Here is a 25784-nt window from a genome sequence, read left to right as displayed (position 1 = left end):
CAAAGGTTATATATTTACGAGAAATATCTATGAGAAATGCATTACAATATACTAAATGTGACCAGAAGCATGCAGAGATTATGCATCAAATGTTGCATCATCAATAGCAATTAACTTTTGTGATTTGGGGCAGCTCACAATCACACCAACAATAAATTGTACCACAGTTAATACAAAAACTATGGACCACCTCCTCGGGTTAAAATAGACACTTCCAATGCATGATGTAGTCATGCATAGATTGCGTCAACTAGACTCTCATCGAAGGCCTTATCGATACAACAGCCATTGGTAATGATCCTCAACAAACCCGTCTCCATTCCGGTGTGATGACTCTGATCTTCAACCAGATGGAACTGGATAATATTCTGATTGTTCCAAAACATTCTTCGGACCTATTATGCTTATAATCATAATTATACACTGTTTGTTCATTGGCCAGAGGAGAACTGCCTTGCTTATTTGAACTGTTGTCTTGTCTTGTTTAGTTGGGGACATTAAATTTAACATTTAATTTAATATTCAACAATAATATTGATCTGCCAGAATTGACACTATTATGGTGCGTTCTATTATTCATCCGTCTCGGAGATCCGAATCGGACGACAGACGATTGCCTAGCAACACGCCCCCTTTCCTCGGATTTCTCCTCTCGGACGTAGGACAACCGTGAGACCACCGAGCAAGAATTCCGTTTCGGAATTCAAGATGGCTGCGCCCTGTGACTTGTAAGAATGAACTGTTTTCATTGTTTTCGAACCGCTTTGGTATTTTAAATGACGATTATAATCACTCGTATTACTGCGTCCCCTGTGGATATGGGAATCGGTTGTTGTGAGTGCAATTACTAACGTTGCTAACAGAAGATTAACATGAAAAACATGAAATAAAGTGAACATTTTCAAGTTCAAATGGCTGCGTTTTGATAAGGTGTAGTCATAATATTTTATTTTTTTAAATGTAAGTGCCTGGTACTCGGCCATGACAACAGCTTTCTCCGACTCAGACACGCAAAACATAATAGAACGCTTGAAGTGTGGACGTGACGTCAAATCCGAGGTCTGAGTCGGTTCGTTGGCTATAATAGAACGCACCATTATTCAAGAACTGAACTGAGCTGGATGATGACATCATAGTTTTCTCCAGAGTGGCTAATTTATATATATATATATATATATATATATATAATCACTGAATTACTTAAGCTGGACTGTGACACTATTTTCTTCTGGAAACAAACTTTTTTGCATTATTTTCCTGTTATCTTTGTAAAGCTTTTTTGAAACAATCTATATTGTAAAAAGTGTTATATAAATAAATGTGACTTGACTTCTACACCAACTAAACAAACTAAACTACTGACAAATGGACTCTGGTTCGCTCCAAAAGCACCCAAGAGACACCAGAGATTTGTTACAGTTTACATTATTTTTATTGTTGGCCAGCTGATTTTTGATCAGCATACTGATTGCAGAATGTTTAAATAAAATAGGACAGCCATATGGTCTTTATTCTAAAACAGTATACATATATAACCTGAGAAGAGCGATGAAAGAGAGAGAGGAGAGTGGGATTTGTTTATAAAAGAATGAGAAGTGCATTTATCTATAGTGCGTTAAGTTGATTGACTTCACTAAAGTGAAATCCCAGCAGTGACTCCTAACAGAGACAACCTGCAGTGCTGCCAACCTGCTCTTCCTCTCTCTCTCTCTCTGTAAGTATCTCCCAGATGACTGGCCAATCACCAACATATGGCAGAAACCAAACCTTCATACCTCCTAATGATGCACTCAAACACCTACACACACAAAAAAAAAAACATAGTTAAAGATGATCCCCGTCTATCCAGTGTCAGTGAAGTTAGTGTAATAGTGTGTGACCTCTATGAGTCTGCATGGTGCATGAGAAATTGACAGAGTGCTAAGTGTGGCACTCACTAGCTGGCCTGCTCTAATTAAGGAGGAACAGCATGCCACAGTCTGATGCTCCAAATGGCACCATATGTTTTCCCAGACTAACCGGCCGAATAAATGCCATTTAGCACACGGGATCTACAGCACTGAGTCTGATACACAGACTCTAAGTGTCTTATAAAAGCACAGAGACCCCCCTCACATCAGCCTCAGCTGCCTGCAATTTAAATCAGCCCTGATTACAATGCAATAGAAACACTCCTTCGTGTACCGATTAACCATTTACAAACCTGCAGTTTTTTTTTTAAGACGGAAAAGAGAAAGAGTATAAAAAAAAAACATGAAATGAAAAAGGAACAAAGAAAAACCACAAAAGAGAAGTCCTACAGAATAGAGGGGTTTGGTTTATCAGGAACATCCCTGCCATATATAATGGAATAAATTGGAAGCATATAAAATATTTAATGTACGAAGCTCCGCACATGACATGCAGGGAAGAAATATGTATATCATGGCCACAAATTAACATTTTGTTCCCACGACTTCTACGTCTGCACGTTTCACGAATTCGTTCCTTTATTCTAATTAAATCGTCCACATGATATAATGATAAATCGTGGCCATGTTGTAATAATTTGTTTCCTTGTTTTAGTTAAATCAAAATGAGGGAACGAATTAGTAGCCTACAACATCGCCACGACTTACTAAATCAAGGGAATTTAAGTCATGGGAACAAATTCTTAAATTTTGGCCATGATTCAACTAAAGCGAGTAAGGATGCTCCGAATGATCATCAACAACAAATTATCGCTTTGGGAAGTTTGATGTGGTCTCTATAAAGGCCATCCTCATAAACCGATCTTATGCTGATGACACAAAGATGCGCAGCTGCTGTGAGAGGTACGGCATGACATGCAGTGTTGCTGTCTCAATCTCTGAGAGATTAAGTGTTTGCAATACTGTAGTGTGGGTAAAATAATTATAATGCTACAGGTGAAGAACAATTATTATTTCTTTATGAAATAACTTACAAAGTAATTTGAAATCTTTCTGTGTTACGTTATTTCATAAACAACGCAAGTGAATCACCGCACACTCTCTCTCTTTCCAGCTCAAAATGGTTTTGAATCACCACACTGCGTCCGCACTATAAGCAAACTGCACAGTTGACACAGGAATTGTCACTTGCTCGTCTTGCAAGTGTTTAAACCTCAAACCTCATGTGCTATCCTAGAGATGGACTAAGCACACTAAAAGCACACACGCATAAGGCCTCCACACAAACAGCTTGCGAGTACCAAATTGCACTTAAATGGTCAGATATACACAAATGTATGTACAAAATTACCGTATTGATTAGTATATGCACGTAAATGGTTGGTTTTGTGAACAGTTGAGAAAGTATTTTGAGAACAGAAACAATGCTCAGGTAGGTCGTGGCATTTAAACAATACCCAATTGGCACTAAGGGGCCAAAAGTGTGCCAAGAAAACATCCCCCACACCATTACACCACCACCACTAGCCTGCACAGGGGTAACAAGTCATGATGGATCCATGTTCTCATTCTGTTTACGCCAAATTCTGACTCTACCATCTGAATGTCTCAACAGAAATCTAGATTCATCAGACCAGGCAACATTTTTCCGGTCTTTAACGGTCCAATTTTGGTGAGCTCTTGCAAATCGTAGCCTCTTTTTTTCTATTTGTAGTGGAGATGAGTGGTACCCAGAGGGGTCTTCTGCTGTTGTCCCATCCGCCTTAAGGTTGTGCGTGTTGTGGCTTCACAAATTCTTTTCTGCATACCTCGGTTGTAACGTTTTTTTTTTTTTTTTTTTTTTTTTCAGTCAAAGTTGCTCTTCTCTCAGCTTAAATCAGTCGGCCTATTCTCCTCTGACCTCTACCATCAACAAGGCATTTTCGCCCACCAGACTGCCACATACTGGATGCTCTTCTGTTTTCACACCATTCTTTGTAAACCCTAGAAATGGTTGTGCATGAAAATCCCAGTAACTGAGCAGATTGTGAAATACTCAAAACGGCCAATCTGGCACCAACAACCATGCCACGCTCAAAATTGCTTAAATCACCTTTCTTTCCCATTCTGACATTCAGTTTGGAGTTCAGGAAATTGTCTTGACCAGGACCACACCCCTAAATGCATTGAAGCAACTGCCATGCGACTGGTTTATTAGATAATTGTATTAATGAGAAATTGAACAGGTGTTCCTCATAATCCTTTAGGTGAGTGTAATTCTACATGAAAAAAGACAGCTTCAAATAAGTATCAGTGATCGTATCAGCAGATAGATACTGCTTCCTGTTTTTGACGATCGGCTCCAAAAACCCTGATTGGTGTAAAAATGAGGGAACATATTACTCGGCCCGCAGGTCATTTGTGCCTAATTGTATTGTATTTCTTAACAATAATAAAACAGAGTTGAATCTTGGGGTGTCGGGGAGTCGTACCTTTGCATAATTTGTATAGCACTCAAGGGGGATGTTTGTGTTGGCAAAGCAGTTGTTTGGTTGTTGGTCTGTTGATGTTTTTGATCTGACGTTTGCATATGACACAAAATGAATTTCCATAATGACTAATAAATAAATCTATCTATCTATCTATCTATCTACTAAATTGTGGCTACACCTACAATATATATACGGTATATGTTTTTTTGTCCGAATAAAATAAAAAACTAAATAAAAATGACATATTTATACATTTCAGGAGACTGTGTAACAGGAAAGTATTTTAGTGTTTCAGATCCAGCTTAAAACACTGACTGGCTATTGAAAAAAAGTCCACTAAATAACCCACTGTGGGTAGGAAACAGTCACCACAACTGCTGATACAACAAAAACAATGCCTAAATCAAACTACAGAGCTGCTGGGAAGGGCATACAGTAGCTTTGTTTCTGTTAAAATGATTCAGTGAAATGACTACAGCTGGTGCCAGCAATTAAAAGCCTGGAAACAAGCTGAAGCACAGATATTTACAGACTACTACAAAGCACATACACACACACAAAAATAAAGACCCTCTGGCCAAATCTGTCCTCACTAAACCTTGACATTTTAATCAAGCTCCAAGAGCGCATAATGAGGAACCGCTTAGACTTCATTATTAGATACTGCATGTTACTAATTAGAGCTACCACAGTCTTTTAATGCACAGCCTGCACACTACACTCATCAGAGACAGGTAGTGAACATTGCAGGCTGTGAGGAGATAGAAGTGTACACTAAAACAATTACAATGGTGAAGGGTACATGAACTCAACTATTATGTAATTGGATTTAGGCTTTAAAATCTAGACATTTTGTTCATTTGAGAACAATGTGCAATAATCACTTTTGTTGGTCACAGTTTATTTTCTGCAATAATCCAAACGACAAAAGAAAAATCCTATTGAGGGAACCATGCAGAGAGATGCATGTCCTGGCAAGATGCGACAAGAATATAGAGTGATCTAGAGCAAGTAATCGGTTTATTACATGACAAAAAACTATATTGCAATGTTCTGTAACATAATTACAGTCAGCATATATCTGATGTTTAATGTTAAGTAATGTGGATCCAAAATTTGGATCAAAAATATTTCTTGGGGGGCTGGGTCAGCCTTGTGCAAGAAATAGAAACTGAAACGTTGACAAAATGTCCTGTTGCTTGTCGTGGTCATGGCTGGTTTTTAATCACTGGGTACTTTTTCAAAGCACGCCTCATTAGGACACAGTCAGCTAAATTTGAGTTTTGAACCATTAGTATCACATATCACATTAGTATCAATTCTCCAACAACTATACCTCCTTCCTTATCAGACAAAGAGATTTATCAGACAAGAGCCCCAGAGAAGAGAACAAACTTGCAGTGCATTAGGTAATCACACTCTCCAAATTAACAATGAAAAGTTGTTGAAATTGTTTAGTCTTCGAAAACATAGAACGTCCACAATCTGCTAGTCTCATTCCCTCAGCAAAGCAAATGAAATTCAACATTTTGCTTTCAGAGTAAACGTCTTGAGATCTAAACGAATGCATCCATAAGGATGGAAGGAGCGTTTATAATGCACAGAGCCTGATGTGTTTATTTATCAGATATCTTTTAGTGGACCTGGTAGTGCAGTTTAGAGCCTCATAAATGTCAGATAAGCCACAGACTGTGGCCTGAGAGAGATGTGTGCGTTTCAATGGCCTCTCAGAGCTCGTGGGGTCGTTTAAACAGCAGCGAGCAGCAGGAATTCGGTTCCTCTGTGTCAAACAGCATTCTGAATAGTTGCACCTCGGGCGAAATACATCGCATTGTGATTTCATGAGCGGAAAAAAAAAGGCAGCCCTCCGTCAGAAAGGAGAGTGGAGGAAACAAAAATGACTCGCAGTGGATATCTCAAAGCAATAAGAAAGAGAGAAGAAAGTTGAAAGTGAATCTTCCACTTCCCACAGGCAGTTAAGTGGGTACCTTGAGGCTGAAGGCCCCCAGCAGTTGGTTGATAATGTGACCTCTGAGCTAGCAGACTCGCAGGCAGACCAGAGGCTGTGTAAACTAGCACTGGAGAGCCTCAGGATGGAGCGAAGCTGAAGAAAAAAGGTACTGTATAGGACAGAAGCAGATGCAGGAAATAGCACTTCTTACGAGAGACATTATCATACTGTTCACAATGAGCAACCACATCAAACTGAACTTATTAAAGAAATATTGATGGTTGATTCTTCAAAGGAATAGGGATAGATGTGATGCTGTCTTCCATAACGGTTTCATTGTTTAAATACAGTAAACCCTACCAAAAGCAATTTGATTGGTGAATAGAATGCAGAAAAAAATGTTGTCCCCCTCAAAAGGATATTATACAAATTTAAGTTAAGTAACAAAAATTTTAAGTAACTGTTTTTTTTTTTGTTGTTGTTGTTTTTTTAACTTTGGGCTTTTTTATGTTCCAGGGATTGACATTTATTAAAATTAAATAATTTCAACAATTATCTTTTTTTGTATATGATGGTCACATTCTTGCACTGCAACATTGTACTTAAAAAAAAAAAAAAAAAAAAAAAAAACATTTGAAAAGTAGCAAAAAATAAATGTTTAAAGATGATGTTATTGTTTTGTCCTCTTCCTTTACCCAGCTTGTTCGTCTTAAAATTTGAAAACATGCACATTTCATATAAACACTTGAAAATATGAAAAACAAATATTAACACAAAACTAAAAAAGGCTAATATAATTTACATTCACATTAAATATATTGTTGTCTGAGGTCAACTTATTATGTCCGCTTGGTTTTTACATTCAGAAACAACAAAATTAATAAGTAATAGGCTATTTTCTACCCTAGTTTTGAGCCTAGCTGAAAAACGCTCGGTTTTTATGGGCATCTCGCATTGAATACTTGGAAGTAAACGCCCACTGCTGTGAGTAGATAACAGTTTTGCATAATAATAATGAGTTTCAACTCACTCGTCAGTGCACTTGGGGGAAATTGTTTTGAAAAGTTTCAATGTTGTAAAATGGCAACCGGAATGATTTCAATAAAAGCTTATATTGGACTAACAAGTACGTTTTCAGTTCTGAAACTTATGAACTTCTGAAACTCAGGATATTCTTATAATATGATGACCTCTTAGATGTCAAAAGATCAAGGAGAATTCGATTTCTCTAATTTTCTTCCCTTTAATACATTTGGCAGATGCTTTTATTTAATGCGAATGCCTTCAATCTAGAAATTATATCAGTTCATGCACTCCCTGGGAATGTGCTAGCATCAACTGCTTGAACTATAGTATGTAATGTAATTATCAAATTATGGGCGTACGAAACAAAAACAAATAAAAGTGTCAAAATTGTGTGCATTTTGGATACAACTAAATCACATTTTCATAATTTGTGCATAATTTGAAAAATGCTACATTAGTCTAGTCAAGAGTCATTTTAATCTAAAAGGGTTAAAAATGTAATTTATGTCTCTGTCATTTCCAACACAGAATGCTACACAATAGATATTTTAGGTTGTTGTGGTGGAAGTGAGAAATGGTCTGTGGTAATCAAGTTGAAAATAGTTATGTATTCAAGCTTGCACAGTACCCTCCGTCTTTAGTCAAGCACACTCAAGCTACAGCACTATTATTAGCTTGCTCTGATTTAATCATCTATTGTCAGCCTCATTCCCATATCCAGGCCATCCGATGTATCCCACTTAATTTGAAATCTCTTTGTAAAGTGCTTGGCTGTGGATTAGCTCTCTGTTTTTATTTCAAAGTCCTGTATAAGCTGTGCTCCCTCACGGGCCGGTTCCTTTCATCCTCAGAAAAGTTCACACACAATTTGCTTCGAGTAAAACATGGACAAACACCTCGGAGAAAGCAGCAAGAGCTGTGCTAGTACACTAATTACAAAAAATATCTGCACTAATCCCACCCTGATAAAACACTCATTACCAACCAAAGACACTTATCAACGGTGGATTGATGACCCATTTCCGAAAGTGGCTTTATAGGAGGCAGAGGAAAGGCAGTGTATCACTCTATCCTACATCTGTACCAGAGCTTTTCATTTGTCTAAGAGCGACGGATGTTGAGAGGTAATTAACAGCTGCTGGACTGGGCTAATAGAATTCTCTGGAAACTGTAAGTTGGTGGGGAGGGAGAGGGAGATGGCAGGCCATGCCTGTATTAATTGCAATGTTTCAGGATAGACTGAAGCTGCGAAAATCCTTTTAAGGACATTAGACAGGTGAACTTATTTTTTACCTGTCAAACACAAATGCACGTGTACATAGCCACTAGTGATGAAATAATGGTGCACATGATGTCCTTTTTCCAAATTGCTTGACATGATTAAACTGGAATAAACTCACATGAGACTTCAGTTCTTTATAAGGCTGCCCTGTTTAGGTCACCAGCTGGGTAGGCTACAATCCACATTATTTCAGTGACTGCCTCCATATTGAAACTTTCAGTTGTGGGATGGAAAATGAAACGCATGGATTTAGACCACAATAATTTATCATTATGTTGTGGGGCATCATTTTTCGGCCAATACAGCATTAATTAGTCTTGGGAATGATAGATACAAGCCATTGACAGTGGCCAGAGAGATTGTGAGCCATTCCTCTGCAGAAAGGAGGACAGGTCAAGAGGAAAACGTTTTCTGCCTTGCTCCAAAATAACCCAAAGTGGCTCAAAAATATTTCGATCTGTTGACTCTGCAGGCCATGGGAGGTGTTCAACTTCACTTTCATGTTTATCAAACAATTCTGTCATAAGTCTTGTTGTATGTAATGTTGAGTTATCATGCTGATAAATGGAACCCCCTTTCAGGGTACAATGTTTGAATCATTAAGTGCACATGGTCCTCCAGAATTGTTTGGTGGTCCTTGGCTTCCAGTACGGAACTTCATGATTTTAAAAGCCCTAACCATGACTGATCCACCCTTGTGGAGCAAGCGAGACCAGCACCAGCAATTTGACCTTATTTGAACTCTGATATGTCTCACATTACGTTGTGTGCAATATTTTATGTTGCTGTGTAGATTAGCAGCTCTGATAATTCACACTCTGATCTTACTGATGGAATGTAAAATCAGTGAAGATTGGCCAACAGACCACGCATATAGGCATGAAACCTCCAACACTATATTGGCCAGTGTTTCAGTTTCATTGGGCATAGGGCAAGTCTACAATTGTGAAAACTTTTACATCTGCACTGATCACATTGGTTGTTAAAGGACAAGTTCGGTTTTTACAATTAAAGCCCCGTTTTAAGATGAAATAGAATGGTTAAGATTGTTTTTTAGACAGATGCTGCTGTCCCAGGAATTTTCAGTTTATGTGGTTGCACCACCCCCAATTAAATTTTAATTTAATTTAATTAAATACAAGTAATATTTAATACTTTTGACATGATATTGATCCCATAGTAAATGCCACAAAAAAGAACCCAAAAATTAAAAAGGAAATTTTATTGTGCATAAAGAAAAACTGATCTAATAGTTTTGACCTAATAGCATTTTTTTTTTTAGGATAATTAATGATGAATCTCACCAGTTTATTTTTAAATTGTTTTCTATATTATCCTGAAATTTGGGATTGATTTATTTTTTTTATTAAAACTAATTTCAAGATTTTTTCTTTTTGCATATGATCGTCACATTCTTGTAAACTTTGTACAATAGATACATTTAGCTACTTTTTGAATGGTTTACTTGTAAAGATTTTATTGTCTTACACTTGTCCCTTGTTTTATTCTTTAAGACCCAGCACCTCAATCTTAAAATATGAAAACTAGTTTCTCATTGTTTTTTGTGTTGTTTTTTTTTGTTTGTTTTTTAATTATGTAGACTTCCAGAATTTAAGGAAAAACTTGACCTGGACTGTCTGGAGTCTGGACACATCCTCATTAACCCAGAAAGACCAAAAAATAAATAAAAATACAGCGCACCTTTAAACACATGCACAATCACAAGCAATTGCTTTGATAGAGTGATTTAGTGCATACCAACATTTGGTAATTCAAAACGAGATGTAGCCACACACAGACGGCAGCTGATGGCAGTAGGTAAGGTTGAAAGGTCTGCTCCACCTGCCTGCTGTATCCCTGTCTAAGTTTGGTAATGAACACAGACAGCTTGGGGACAGTCTTGTGTTAAGTGTGTGAGTGTGTGTTTAGGGGTCTGACAGGTCCGCTCTGATGTACCTCTCTCTCTCTGACAGGGCTGACCCACAGTAATTTCTTCACTGACAGCAGCAGCTGTAGCCGTAACGCATAGACAGATGAAATTTTCATAACTATCTCCTCACAGTCACATCTTCACCTTCAGGATCATTTATAACCCGCCACTCGCCTGCCAGACACAATATGCTTGCCATGAAGCGGACTGCTCCAGCAGTGTAGGAAATAATTAACAGTGCAAGGGCAAAAGGAGTGAGTGTGTGTGTCTGTGGAGAGGGAGATTAAGGAGTGCCAACACTATCATTAACGTACATGTCACTTCAGTACAGTCAAAGATATGAAGTACTAATTATTACACACACACACACGCAGAATAAAGCCTATACCCCATTATTTGGCCCCCATAAAAGAGAGAGAAAGCTTGTTTGTAGGAGAAAAAGAGAAATAGTTTTTTGAGCACATTAGCAATCACATGAAATGTATGCACTATGAGCAAATGCCATGACTCAATATCATAATTCGCCTTTGGCTAAGCCACGCCCTAGAATGTAGACTGACCAATCACAGCGCAGCCAAGAACAAGCTCCCACAGGGGTCCGACACTTTTTCACAGCGCTCCATGGACTTTCAACACAGGCATCTCATATTTTTGGTCTCGGCAGGCTATTACCGTCGTAGTATTATCCAAAGGTTAAACGTTGTGCCTCGGGCATTTGTAACACAGATACGCGTTTCCCGGAAAGGTTGGAGGGAGGTGTCCGTTTTTTCCCTTCCCAAAACCGATGTAAAATCCTGACAAGTGTCGTCTTTGGATTAAACTGTGTGGACGTCCTCAGTCTGCTAAACCCCGCAAAGATCAACAAGCACATATTTTTACTTCTAACCTTACTGTGAGTGTGAATTTATACTAGTTAGGCCCCGTCCACACTACTGCGTTTTCGTTTAAAAACGGAGAATTAAAACGAAAACGATCTCCGTCCACACAAGCGTTTTCCCTGCTTATTAGAATTTATCTCCGTCCACACTAAAACGACTGAAAACGTGGATCACGTGACCATTCACCAACACTGGGCATGCGCGCGCCGGTGTAAACAGTGGTTGGCGAATCAGGGAAAGATACGTCATGACTGATGACACCCAATCATAGAGCCGAGCGTGAGCCTCTGTCTCATCGTTTGTAAACTCCTCCGTTTTTTCTCTGCCACACTAAAACGCCCTCCGGAGATTCAAAACGCAAAACGCAGCTGCAGCGTTTCTAAACTTTTTAGGTCGTTTTAGGTCTTTGTTTTTCCCGTTTTAGTGTGGACGGGAGGTGCAAACGTAGCAAAAGGTCTCCGTTTTTAAACGAAAACGCAGTAGTGTGGACGGGGCCTTAGACCGTTTTATAATGTTTTAGGTTATGATTTCGATTCTCATACCGGTTGTTGATATGCTAGCACACACCGCTAATAAATACAACGTTACGTTATACTCGTGTAGTCCGTTTGCTTTGTAATAACGATTATAGAAGTGAATAGAGACCTACCCAGCTTTGCATGAACAGTGTTGCTCCCTGATATTGTTAGTCCCAGCCTCCGTCTCGAATCGATTAGTAGGAAATGCGGTGGTTCATGTTTTGACTGTGACCGGTAACATTATGCTTTTGCCTCTATTTTGGATGACTTGTTGTTTCTTGCGTTACAACTGTATGTCTTGTATATAGCCTTCGAACGCATATTGCAGCCCCTTTTTGCCTACTTCTATTGGAAAATGTATTTGCTGCTTTATAAAAGTTTGATAACATTTCAGCAGGAAGAGCTATTACAGCATAAGCCATGCAGAGCGCAGATGAAGTTTGACAGATGTAGCAACAGTAACTAAGGGGGCGGGGCTTAGACAAAGGTGAATTGAGATATTAATATTCTCTAATCTTAGACCATGCAAGCACATCTGTAGAACAGTCACCTAACACCTACACCGGGGAAGTTTTCAGATTCAATCACCTCCATCTTAAAGGCTATGCTTCAAGAAGCAACATAAAAGCATATTCAAAATTGTCCTTAATGTGTGCATATGCACATTTTTGCCAACAAAAAGCAGTCAAAAGCAGTTTGCAGTCAGTAAAATGTTTTTAATGTTTTAAAATAAGTCTCTTATGCTCACCAATGTCACATTTATACTTCAAATAAATAAATGCTGCATTTATTATCAAATAAAGGGAGAAAAGTACATTGTGAAATTATATAACAAATTAATTACAAAAAAATACTTGTAAAGTTTAAAGTTTTATATTGTAATAAATTGAAAAATGTAGTTTATTCCATACTTTTGATTTTTAATTTAATGCATTCTTGCTGAATAGTCTAAGTGGGCCCATACTCTTTGAATAGCAGCATCCAATAGGTGAATAGCAACTTATTGCAATGACTATGAAGACCTCTAAAATTGCATAAACGTCATATTTGTCATTTTGTTTCATTGCTTTTTTTTTTGTTTTGTTGAGGTTGTCAACCCCTATCCACCAATCACTTTCACTGTAAAAACATACTGCCAAACAAAATGTTTTCGATTTCGAAAGAAAGAAACTGGTATGGATTTTATACAAATGACACATTTATACAAAGTAATATACAAGAGTAAATAATGAAAGGATTTGAATTCTTTCTGGGCGAACTTTCACCTTTAGGCCTATCATTATGCCTTTTCTAAAATAGCCAATCCAAAAAAAAAAAAAAAAAAGCCCTTCACTGCAATCATTCTAAAAGTATAGCAGTTGTCACTGTGAAGAGTGATTGAGTGATTTCAGTGTGTCAAAGTGTTTCAATAGCCATTAAAAGTCCGTTCCCACCCAGCAAATCTCCACATTCTTGCTCACATATCCTAACTCCAGTCGTTTGCTTTAGTTTGGGCTGTTTTTTGGCTTTTTCTACAATGTTGTGCCGCTCTGGTTAGCCTCACGCGTTTCTCTGTCTCTCTTTCCATATAAAATCAATGTTTAATAGCAGAGTGCACAACTGTTGACGGGGCCCCAAATTTCTGCGGTGCTCATAATTGCATCAAGCACTGCAAACCATTTACCATCGTTGCAAAAAGCATAATTATGCGATGCTGTTTTATTAAGCCAAGTGAGCAATTAAAACGAAAAGCAATTTCTCTTTTTTAACGGCGTTCTCCCCTCTCATTTGGATGCATCCGAGAAATGTTAGTTTTACACGGGGAGGCAACTTGCTGAATCATGTCCTCTGGTATACTGTTGTTTAGAGTTTGGTCACATAATGAAGCGTTCCATGTGCCGAGAAACAGGCCTCATCCTCCCAGCTATTAGGACGCCACATGTGTTCACCAGTGTGCATGTGTACTGTACATTTGGGTGTAATCCCTTGTACTTGTTTGCATTTGTTCACCACAGACATATGAGCAAAGAAACAAATAGGACTTACTTTTCCTTCCCACAAACAAATATAATAAGAACGACATTCCAGTGTGTACTGGCGTCCCCCCAAATCCAAGCCGTTCGCAAAAGTTGATCGCTGCATGCACTCTCCAATCCTGACAACCGCAGGCATCTGAGAGCGGGCATACAGTACAAGCAGGACGGCAGCCGTGGTGGGTATGTCACGCATAGCTTTATGATTGCTAAACAGCGGTTTAGGCGTATCAAGTAATTTACGATCAAACTCTCAGACACTCGTTCTACTGGTAATAACACATTGCATGCACGTCGCAAGGGAGGGACCACACATGTTTGTTTCGATAAAGACAGACAAATTAGATGACAGCTTTTAAGCCCAACCATCAGTTTCACACTAATTACAGCCCTGCCGATCTGCCGATGATGAAAGGAACACACCCAGACACACACAAATAAATTTGTTACCTCTCCGAGCGCTGAGAGTAAACGCTCGAGTAGGAGAATGTGTGTGTGTGTGTGTGTGTTTACTGAGAGCGAGTCCAGGTGTTTGCCCGTGAGCACTAGAGCCTTCGGTTAAACGTGTAAGAAGCTCTAGACAGCAATCCTAAAACACCCATCACGTGCCCTAAGAAAAACCACACTGCGCCATCATTACGGTTGCGCTCATTACGGTTGTGTGTGTGTGTGTGGGGGGGAGCATGCTTTACCTGTGTATTGTTATGGCTTTTTCATCAACCTGTCTTACTTACTGGCAGACAAACACACACACACACACACACTTCTGTTAATTAAACAGACGAGTCTGCAAGAGCAAACGGCATCAAACCCTCAAATGTAGCTGTGTGTGTGTGCATGATATCTCCATCCTTACAAACTGTAAAGGTCTCCCCAGCATCAGAGCTGTCATGTGCATGGTGAGCCTGTCCGTTCTCATTGAAGATAGACGTTAACGGTCTCTTTCCCTCCACTCGGGGACAGCAGCTCTATTGTTTGTCCCCTGTCAGACCCTGGTGGGAGGGACACAGTCACTGCTGGGACAAAAGATACGCCGCACGATTGACAGCTATGGAGACACCCCGTTCCTCATGAGACGACAACCGGTGGAGTGAATTTGTGTGCCTATGAAAGTGAGACTGAGCAATAAAGACAGAGAGAGAACCAACTGTGAATGTGTTATTGTGCAATGTCTGGTACATTCAGTGCTCGGGAAAGTTACTTTAAAAAAAATAGTTATTGTGTTAACTCCTAAAAAAAAAAAAAACATGCAGACTGTAACTTTTATGAAATTAACATGTTAGTTTTTGTTTGAATTTTATTTTATGGTGTTATAAAGTGTTTTGGAAAGTGTATAAATATAATATAAAATAAATAAAATATAAGTGTATAAATATAAAAACAATATAAATGCAATTTAAATTAAATAACAATAATTATTATTAAAATAATCATAGTTTTATGATTACGAATAAACACACTGGCTAATGGAATGGATTTGGGCTGGAAGGAGAATAAAATTATGCATGAGGTAGTGACCTTGCACGACAGAAGCACATGCTTGAAGAAACGGTCACATAAGAATACTACAGAATACTAAGAGTATGTTATAATGAAAAGAAAGACCAATCAAATAAAACAGTGCACATTACTTATTTAACGTAAGATTTTAGTTCATCTTCGGAACACAAATTAAGATATTTTGGATTAAATCTGAGAGCTGGATCACTCCTCCATAGGCTTCAAGGGATCGAAAATGGCCGAACCCCGGAAAGTTATTAAAGACATTGTTAAACTAGTCCAAGTGACTACAGTGGCTCAATCTTAAGTTTCTCAAGCGACAAGAATACTTTTTGTGTGCAAAAAAACAAACTTTATTCAACTATTTATTTCCATCTCTCTGGGCCTTGAGATTCAACCTAGCGTAACTGTGCAGCGCTTTTGTGTTGTACGGTGTGAGAATGTGCAACTCAGCTTCATAATGAAAATCTTTTGTGCCTGTGTGACAAGTATTTACTTAGTCACAGTTCATTTTTGGACGCGTTTCAGAATGAACTTCACTGACAGATAGAAGGCAAAATTCGGATCATGTTTGTTCATTTTTCATTATTTTGACAAAAAGCAGAACACTTTGTTTTTGATGTGAGTATCCACAAAAAAGACACTTAACTGAATATAAGACACTTACATGTAAGATCAAAACCAACAGAGTAATTTGAGTGTCTTTTCCACTGATAAGGAAAAAAGTGAGCTCATCGCGATAGCCAACCCCAGAGGGTTAAGAAGCCTATAGGGGAGTGATTTAGCTCTCAGCTTTAATCAAAAATATCTTAATTTGTGTTCCGAAGATGAACGGAAGTCTTACGGGGTTGGAACAACATGAGGGTGAGTAATTACTGACATAATTTTCATTTCGGCGTGAACTAACCCTTTAAGTCTAAATCAGGCTTGAATTGGTTTGAAATTGACACCATCCTTATATTTACATCTGAGTAGAGCTTGCGGCTATGGTAAGGGGTGTAACATTTCCCTAACACATGCAAGGCAGTGCCGATCACAATATACTAAGCCAGCTAACCAATCACAGCATATTTCATATTTCGGAAGGAGGCGGTTCATCGAAACAGGAAATAAACTGCATTTATAATGTAAAATATGTGAAAATAATGTGTTCAACAATCCAGCATGAAAGCATATTCTAGTACACTCCAAAAGGGCAAAATATGACATTATAATTACAAAAAAGTAACATGTTAATAATGTTTTTATTCCTCTAAAACAAGCTGATTAAATACTTGTAATGCAGTAACACTGGTCGCATTTGTACTGCCAAAGCAGAGGTTAGTTAGCAATCATGTTTGTCTGTGCGTGTAATGTTTGCTGTTTGATGTTCTAGTCTGTGGAGAAACTTCTGCTTGCCCTCTGAAACCTATGACCCTCCAGTGTGTTTGTGAGTGTGTGATGACAGCCTGTGGCATTTTTGTTCAGAGGGTTTCCACCCAGGTGAAGTACGAGAGGTCACAACACATTCAAGATACTGAGACACTCACAGAAATACAGACATTCAGAGCCTGAGGTCAGAGGTCACGCACTGAGGGTGAGTGATGAGGGCAGCTGCGACCTCCAGGATGCAACACTTATGCGCTCAAATGCAAACAAACATTTGCCACAATGTGTGTATTCACTCAAAGCACCTATGAATGATTACCTCAATTAAAATATTTGGCTAATACATTATAAAGAACCAAGTGCCACCAGTTAATGCACAAGTAATAATACGTTTACTTTTAATTTCTGAAGGATCATGTGACACTGAAGACTGGAGAAATTATGCTGAAAATTCAGCTTTACCATCACAGGAATAAAGAAAAGTGTTATTTTAAATTTTAATAATATTTCACACTATTTCTGTTTATACAGCCTTTTCAACCAATAGCCACTTTTTCGAAAACATTTAAAAATATTACATGTAGTTAATGTGTTGTGAAAGAGCATGACTTAAAGAACAAAAGTATATTTATAAATGAGCATTAACCTAGTAGTAAAAATGTTGCAGTTAAAATTTTAGTTACATATTACATACATTTCAAAATAACACACGGAAATAAAACCAGAAAGCAAATTAACTAGCCTTAAGAAGTTCTAAATCTTTTCTGATTAACTCTAGCCTTTAAAGGGGTCATGTAATGCCATTTTTGTATGTTAATATGAATGTTTAGGGTCTAAATGAAAAGTTTGTAATATACTTTTATTAAAAATTCTCATTAGTATTGTAAGAAAACACTCATTTTACCAGGTCAAAAACAGCTCTGTTTTCAGCACGCCGTTTCAGTGCATATGCCTTTAAATGATAATGAGCTTCGCTCACTCCGCCCCCCTGTTCTTCAGGCGTTTTGACAACACATGTGGAGTGTTGCCTTGAGTTGAGGGTATATTTTGGAGAGAGAATGGCAGCGGGAGTCTCCGAGGACACATCTGTGCAACCGTATCAATTTGAACCGGAGTCGTACCCGGAACAAGATGATGGCTGCAAAGAAGTTCGACAATTAAGGCTCGAACAAGACGTTTTTGAATGGTTGGTTAACTTAATGTCACTTTGATATGTATACTGGCAGGGTAGAGTAGTGAGATACGAACGTTTGGCAAAGATTAATATAAATTAATTTTATATTTATATAAGAATGTAATATTAAGAATATTTTATATAAGATTTTTTTTTTTTTCAGGAGCAGCTTCTTACCAAAACCAGCTTTATACTGACCCTTGTTTATAAAGCAGTCTGGTGAAAAATGATTTGCGCAAACATGAACGCATTGATGTTGATTGTGGGGAATATTCTACATTGGCCGAGAAGGGTCACAACAGATACAAACATCACAACAACTACATATTCAGATATTCATGTGTTATCTGAATTTGGACATGTTTTCTGAATATGTAGTTGTTGTGGCGTTTGTATGTATTGTGACCCTTCTCGGCCACCGTAATATTCCCTTCGAAAACAAAACTCAGCCACTGCGTCTTCAGCGGTTTCGGGTTTAGGAACATCAAAATCACTGTGTTCGCAATCGCTTAGATGCCATTCTGCTCCAGCGTATCAACAATGACGGACTATGAAGACAGCTCCCTCAGTGCAGGTTTATGTTGAAACGCTGCTGTCAATCAACAATCGTGGGAGGGGCGTCCGACCGTGTGACATCACACGGTCAAACGGTTCAATTTGAAGCAGGGGAAAACATAAGGAGATTAAAACAAAAACATTGAATGGATTTTTATCATTATATGATGGTTTTGTAGAGGCACTGCTAAAACACATTTCAGTACAATCAACTTGTAAAGTGCATGTACCATTATATGAGCACTTAAATAAAGTTACTCATCCATCCAAGTACATGATCTCCTGCTCTTTTTGTCTATAAAAAAATGGATTTGGATGACCTACATGCTTTAGTAAATGGTGCCCTAAATCTGCCCTGTCCACTTAAAGCTGATAGACATCTTATGTATCTTAAGAAGGGTGAGTTCATTTTTCCACTATCAGATGTACAGTATGAACAGCTTCTCTCTCTCTCCAGTGGCTTCACAGAGTTCAACACTACTCGTGCACACTTCATCTTATCCCACTTACAGCTCTCTTATTGCTCCATTTTTCACTCTATCACTTTCCAAAACTATGCAATACTGCAAGAAAACAAAAGACAGAATAAGCAAAAACACAGAGATGGAGATGAAAAGGAAAATAAGGGAAATATGAGGGAGAGCAAGGCTGAAAGAAAGGGGGGTGAAGACAGATGGGCATTTTCAGAGATCATTTATCAAACTCAGGCCCATTCAATCCCCTCCCCTCTCCCAAACCCCCATGTAATTCAGTAATCATTTTCATTATCATATAATGACCTTACAAAGCCTACAGCAGTTAGCACGGTCACTACAAACCACACAGCTGTTCCCGGCACTGCCCCCTTCATCACCTCCCAAACACGCAATCTGCCCACCGCAGGAATGGACTGTGACCCCTGCAGAGGTCAACGGATGGATGTAGATGTGACAGGAGTTGGACGATCCACCCGAGTAAGGTCGGTTCTATTTGAGTGTGTGTTCACATGTGTACTTTTTACGTTAACTCAAATTGTAGCGTGGCTATGCAGACATAAAGGGTGTGAGATCAATGGTTTTAACCCACAACACTGCCGCTTGCATATGGATGAAACAAAACCACAAGGTCGAACCCTTTCATCTGCCAATGCAAATTAATCTCTAAAAGGTCTTCCTTCTGTTAATGTTTGATTTTGACCTATGAAAAATACAACATTTTTAAAGCAAATCATTTCAGAATATTCCAAATGGACAGATACAACTGCCATTAACATGCATTGCACTTACACCTTTATTTTAACACAGCTTGACAGGGAGCCTCAGAATCACTTCAAAGTATTTCAGTTAAGAAATTATGGTCACATTTTATATTAGCCATCTTAAACTACTAAGTACTACTTACTTATTGTGTGCACACATTGTATTGTAAAACACTTTTGTTGCTATACGGGTAGGGTTAGGGGCAGGTTTAGTGGTATGGGTAGCTTAAAGGGTGGGTTAAAGTTTAAAGGAATGGTCAACATAGGTGTAATTACAGAAGTTAGTAATCTGTAAAAGCATGCATGTGAAGAGTTCAGATGCAAAAGCCTCTAAATGCCATTTGAAATTTTCTTCTAAAATGACCATTTTTATCAAGCTTGTATATTTAAGTTCAGTAATTTCACTTAAATTAATAGGTCATCTTCATTGCCATTTAAGTAAAATTACTGAACTTAAATATACAAGCTTGATAAAAATGATCATTCTAGAAGAAAATTTCAAATGGCACTTAGAGGCTTTTGCATCTGAACTCTTCATGTACACAATAAGTGCATTATATCAAAGGATTAAGTTCAAAACACCCAATATAAAATGGGACCGAAATTTTTACTGATACGTATCTATTCAAATAACCAAACTTTAATCTAAATGCCAAAATTAGACAAGCATATATTGGAGAGCCTTTGACTTTTGTCATGAAGAATGGTTAATTTAAGACAAACAGGTTGAAAGATCTAATCACATGTGTAGTACGTACACAGAAAGAGAGTTTGCATGTTAATAGCACCAATTAATTTACCGAATATTAAACAACATAAAATGCCTCACACATTGGATAAAAGGGGGTTCATCATAAGATCTCAACTAATGTTACAGATTTGTATTCTTCGCCAATTATTCACCAAAATTTTTATTCAAAATTGTGTCATTTTAACAGATAAAAAAGAGGTGTCTGGTCTTGCCTTTTCCTTCTTTCCAAACATTCCCACAGTAAAGGAAAGAAGATATTCCAAGTGTCATCCAGTGAAAAAAAAAAAAAAAATCATAGAATATTAAATTGGGTGACCGGCGTGTCTGTCTTTCATTTTCATTAAAAAGAAAAATACAAAAACATCCAAAACACAAGTCAAGAAATCATTAAATGCCCTGCTTTGGATAAAAGCATCTGCCAAATTAATCAATTTAATGTGTAATAAATATGCAGAGTAGCCACGGTCTCTAATCAAAATTGCAAGACCCAAAATACGTGGAGGTGACCTGCATGAGTACATCAGGTAAGTTAATAAGCCTGAGTTCCCATAAGTCAACAGGAGGAGCCTACGGTCACATCTAGCATCTCTGTCCCTCAGGGTAACTTCAGATAGCTGAAAGCAAGTCCAGAGGCCCCACAGTCTGCAACAATCAAACTACTGTTAAAGAAAGCAAATGTCTGTAAGACAATAAAAGCCTTAATCAATCAGCCCGCTGTGCTTATGTTTATGAGCCTGTAGCGCCAACCATCCATCATTTGGTTTTTACCACTCAAAACACAGACGCAGAGACAAAAGAATGGCATAATGTGAGGAGCGGGCCTGCTGCATACTAAATTAATAAAACAATTGCAGCCTTTCACGGCAAAAATAAGCAACATGATTTAGCACGCTGCTCCGAGAAGTTTCTTTTCAAGAGGACTGGTCAGAAATGAATGTTTGTGTTCAGCGCTGCGAGTCATGATAGTTGTTCTAACAGTCTGTCATGGTAATAGTACAAATACATCACCGCATTCAGGTGAGTGGAGCACGGCGTACAACGTTCACTTTATCAGCTTGTGTCATAGGAGATATTATCAGCTACGAGTTCATTTTTGTCTTAACAGCGTCTTAACCTTAGCCCAAGCTATCTGCCTTCCCTCCCTAAATGCGATTTGTTGACAGCCACTTTACAGACCTGTGCCTGATGTTTCGAAGAGTGACGTTATCTCGCTCCAGAAGGGCGGCAGGAAGTGATAGTGGAAAGGGATGAGTTCAAACACATTGCAGTGTGTGCACACAGAGGAGTGAAGGTAGCTTTATCTAATCACGCTGCTCCGACTGATGAAATAAACTTCCGTGCGTGTGAATGTGTAAGTTGTACAGGTCAGTGTGTATGTAATCACTCGGTTTATTCAGCAGAGAGATTTATCCCATTTTAAATATGATTAAATAAATAAAAAATAGAGATATAATTCACGAATGCATCTTAAAAAACAGTCTCCAGCAGTCGAACCACAAACGCCGAGCCAAGTGTGCTGATGAGATGTGAACGAGCCAGAACTTGGCTTGCCGTTCGTGGTTCAACTGCTCGAGACTTTTTTCCTAAGATGGCTCCCTGTATTTGCGAAGTGGACTGTCTTTATAAAATATATTCTTATTCAACGGTCTGTACACTTACAGAGTTCTCAATGCTTCGTTTTGCATGCAGGGACACTTATTATGCTACCGTGTTAGTGTTGGGCTATTTTGAGCCTTGTTATTGGTATTAACTAGCAATTTTTATTTTCATTACTCTATGCGCCATATACTAGCATTATAAGCTAAACAGTTTTTAGAGATAAAACTCTTTACATTCGATAATAATGAAAACAAATCTCAGAGAACGTTTGACTATGTACCAATGTGTAATTAGACCAAAGGTTAATTTTGCGCTGGAGTTCTCCTTTAAGAGACGGTGTCTTCTCATAGGATAAGAAAACACAATCTCATGAATAATTACGAGACACTGATGAGTCAAAGCACTTACAGTCCTCTGCCACGTCACAGCCTGTGACGTGGACACGATGAAGATTTAAACCCGGAAGACAAAAATAGCGGGAAAAAAAAAAATTTTAACCATTCAACCATGTTTAACCTCAGAAATCTCAGAAAATTGGGTTTAGGGTTTCATGACCCTTTAATGACTACACCGTACCACAGATGGCTAAGCGTGTGCGTTTACTTGTGTCCTTGACGCTGTCTGACAAAATGAACCATGGCCTGGTCTGTAGTTTTCATCGTCTGATTTAAGAATGCTGTTTCAGCACAACATCAACATTGTTTACAGGTACTAGCAGGCCTGGGCATCACTCTGGGGTTAAAGAGAGGGGACAACCCCCTTAAAGGGGCCGCTTTACAGAAACAAGAGAACAGGGAGGAGCCCTTAATGTTGTAAATATGCAACTTCAATAGAGATATACAGTTGTTTCAGGCCTTACCAACTAAGTCTGATCTGAATAAAGACAGATCACACACACAATGGTCTGTGAGGAAGTAATAAAGAAAGAGAAAAATGGTGTGTGTTCTATGTGTTGGTATGCATATCTGAGTGTGTGTAAGGCTGGTTCTCTCGGTTATCAGAACAAATGGGTTATGTCACTCAGTCACCCTTATCTCAGAGGAAGGAAGTCAATGGGCTATCAGCACGTGTGTATGCGTGTGTTTGTGTGAACTCTCTCGGCTTGAAGGATTGTCCTGAACAAGACTGAAAAGAGAGTCCACAATTCACTAAAGATGCAAATGGACACATACCTGTCCCTCCATGTCTGTCTGTGCTGCTGTCTGTCCGTCAGGGCGTTCAGCAATATGTCTGCAATCTCTCTCCTGTTCTCCTGTGTCGTGTTCTCATCCTCAACCACAGCCAAAAGCAGCTGAGTCTGGAAACAAACAACACAGTCAGCTGTGACTGCAAACTACAAATAACACAAGGTCAGTTTCAGTTTGCCAATTATTTAAACAGCAATTTAAAACTATATGCTACCGTTCAAAAGTTTGGGGTCAGTACAATTGTTTAGTGTGTGTCTATATATATATATATATATATATATATATATTGTAATTATTTTTCCCTGAGGTTCTGTACCAAAAACAATAGTAATGAACCATTTTGTACCCATCTCATAATAAATTGAAGGAAATATTCTTGTAAGAAACAAATTTATGACTGACACAAATATGGTAACATAAAACCACATTCTGTTTGCAAAGCAGTTCTGGCTCTTAAAAGATCCCTGAGAATCCTCAATAGAAATACAACCACTCTTATCTTGAAATAAAGGAAATAAAAGGAATCAAGCTTTACTACCGATCCCATAGACAAGCTCTTTATCCAGTGCTTAAACAAATCAATATACATTCATTCCCTTCATGGCAGAGGTCAAATCTATTCTTTATTTATGCTGCAGGACTCCATTTTACAAATCCAGATGGTTAAGCCAGAATCAGAAACAGAAGGACAAATTTATATTTGCTTTCCAATGTCTCTTTGTAATTTTTTTTTTTTTTTTAATGAAATAATATATTAAAATTTTTAAATATACACTACTACCATTCAAAAGTTTGGGGTTGGTGAGATTTTTTATTTTAATGTTTTTGAAAGAAATCTCTTATGCTAACCAATTTGATAACCATTTAATTATAATTAAACATATTATTCATAACCATTTATTTGTTCAAAAACAGTAATATTATGAAATATTATAACAATTTAAAATAACGGCTTTCTATTTTAATAGATATTAAAATGTAATTTATTCCTGTGATGTCAAAACTGAATTTCCAGAAACATTATTTCAGTCTCAGGGTCACATGATCCTTCAGAAATCATTTCTAATCTACTGATTTAGTGCTCAAGACACATTGTTTATTATTATCAATGTTGTGCTGTTTATTATTTGTGTGGAAACGGATCCATTTTTTTTTTTCAGTATTATTTGATAAATAGAAAGTTTAAAGAATGCAGCATTTTAATTTTGTCTTTTGTAACATTGTAAATGTCTGTACTGCCACTCTAAACCCATTTAATGCATCCTTACTGAACATTTCTTTGAAAAATAGATACTGGAAAAGTTGGGGAACACAGTCTGACCCCATAAAGAGAGGCCAATATGTTCAATCAATGAAGACCAGAAGTAAAATTTGAAGTGCAATTTGAAGTGCAATTAGTTGACTGAAGTTCACTTAAGACAAAGTTCTCCACACCTCCACCTCTGTCTATTAATAGTCTATAATCATTATTCAAAAGGAAAAACGAGATATAGCCAACACAGATATACAAAACATAACGCAGTGCTTGCATACCATTTTGAATATCAGTTTTGTTGATATTTTATATAGTTTTGCCTATAGTTTTGCCTTCTGTCTGTAGTTTTGCCTTCTGTCTGTCTTTGCCTTTAGAATATAGTTTTGCCTTCTGTCTGTGCCTTCTTGACTTGCTTATAACATTTCATCACTTCCGCTTTAATTCTCATGCATTTAAGTTTGCTAAATTGAACATCCAATCAGAGTTCCCACACTCACTGACAGTCAGACGCCGATTCAACATACTGAATCGGGCAAACATGAGCCGGATGAAAGCCGACGTGTGGAACACACCGCAAAAACTAGCCCAAGAGACACTTGCCGACGGCCCGATGTTGGCAGACGCCCGACCGTCGGCTTGGTGTGTCCCAGCTTCAAATGTGGTTATTTTAAAGAATATATCCGTGACGTACTAAGTTCTCATTCGTGAGCAACTATCATAAGGATCAGAGAAGTGTCAGAAATCCCAAAAGGCCTCTTCTCATCTGGGTGACTGTTGATTTGGTCACATTCGTAAACAATCCCAGACAGACCACATCACTGGACAGAAAAATACATCCACGCAAAGCAAACATGAGTGATTTAAAACAGAAGTTGGTGCTGTAAATGGTGCTGAAACACTAAAGAACAGCAATTGGCACTGTTACTGTATTCCTGACATGGCTCTGACCTTTAGTCATTTCTCAGATGCCAAATAAAGACATTGCCTGTAACATTATATCCAGGATATATGCAATAGATTTAAGGAACTATGATATCCTATTCATTCTAACAAAAGAGGTCCACCCCGTCAGTATATAAAAATATAAAAAAAGAAATATAAACATTGTATAAAAAAATATATGTATACATTATTTTAAAGGTATCCAAGTTTTCTTTTATAAAGATGTAAAATGCCAAAC

General features: G+C 38.0%; 1 protein-coding gene across 1 annotated transcript in view; it reads right to left on the bottom strand.

The window, feature by feature from the left end:
* Positions 1 to 25784, bottom strand: part of fto (FTO alpha-ketoglutarate dependent dioxygenase) — a 134989-nt gene that overhangs the window by 56803 nt on the left and 52402 nt on the right. The window contains exon 8 of the mRNA XM_039657074.2: positions 23335 to 23459. Coding sequence (XP_039513008.2) covers positions 23335 to 23459 — 125 coding nt within the window. The remainder of the gene's footprint in view (positions 1 to 23334; positions 23460 to 25784) is intronic.

The sequence above is a fragment of the Pimephales promelas genome, chromosome 1 (genome assembly GCF_988280905.1).
Source record: "Pimephales promelas chromosome 1, fPimPro1.hap1.1, whole genome shotgun sequence".
NCBI classification, from domain to species: Eukaryota; Metazoa; Chordata; class Actinopteri; order Cypriniformes; family Leuciscidae; genus Pimephales; species Pimephales promelas.
The sequence above is the reverse complement of the archived record's forward strand: the minus strand, read 5'-3'. Positions and strand labels throughout refer to the sequence as shown.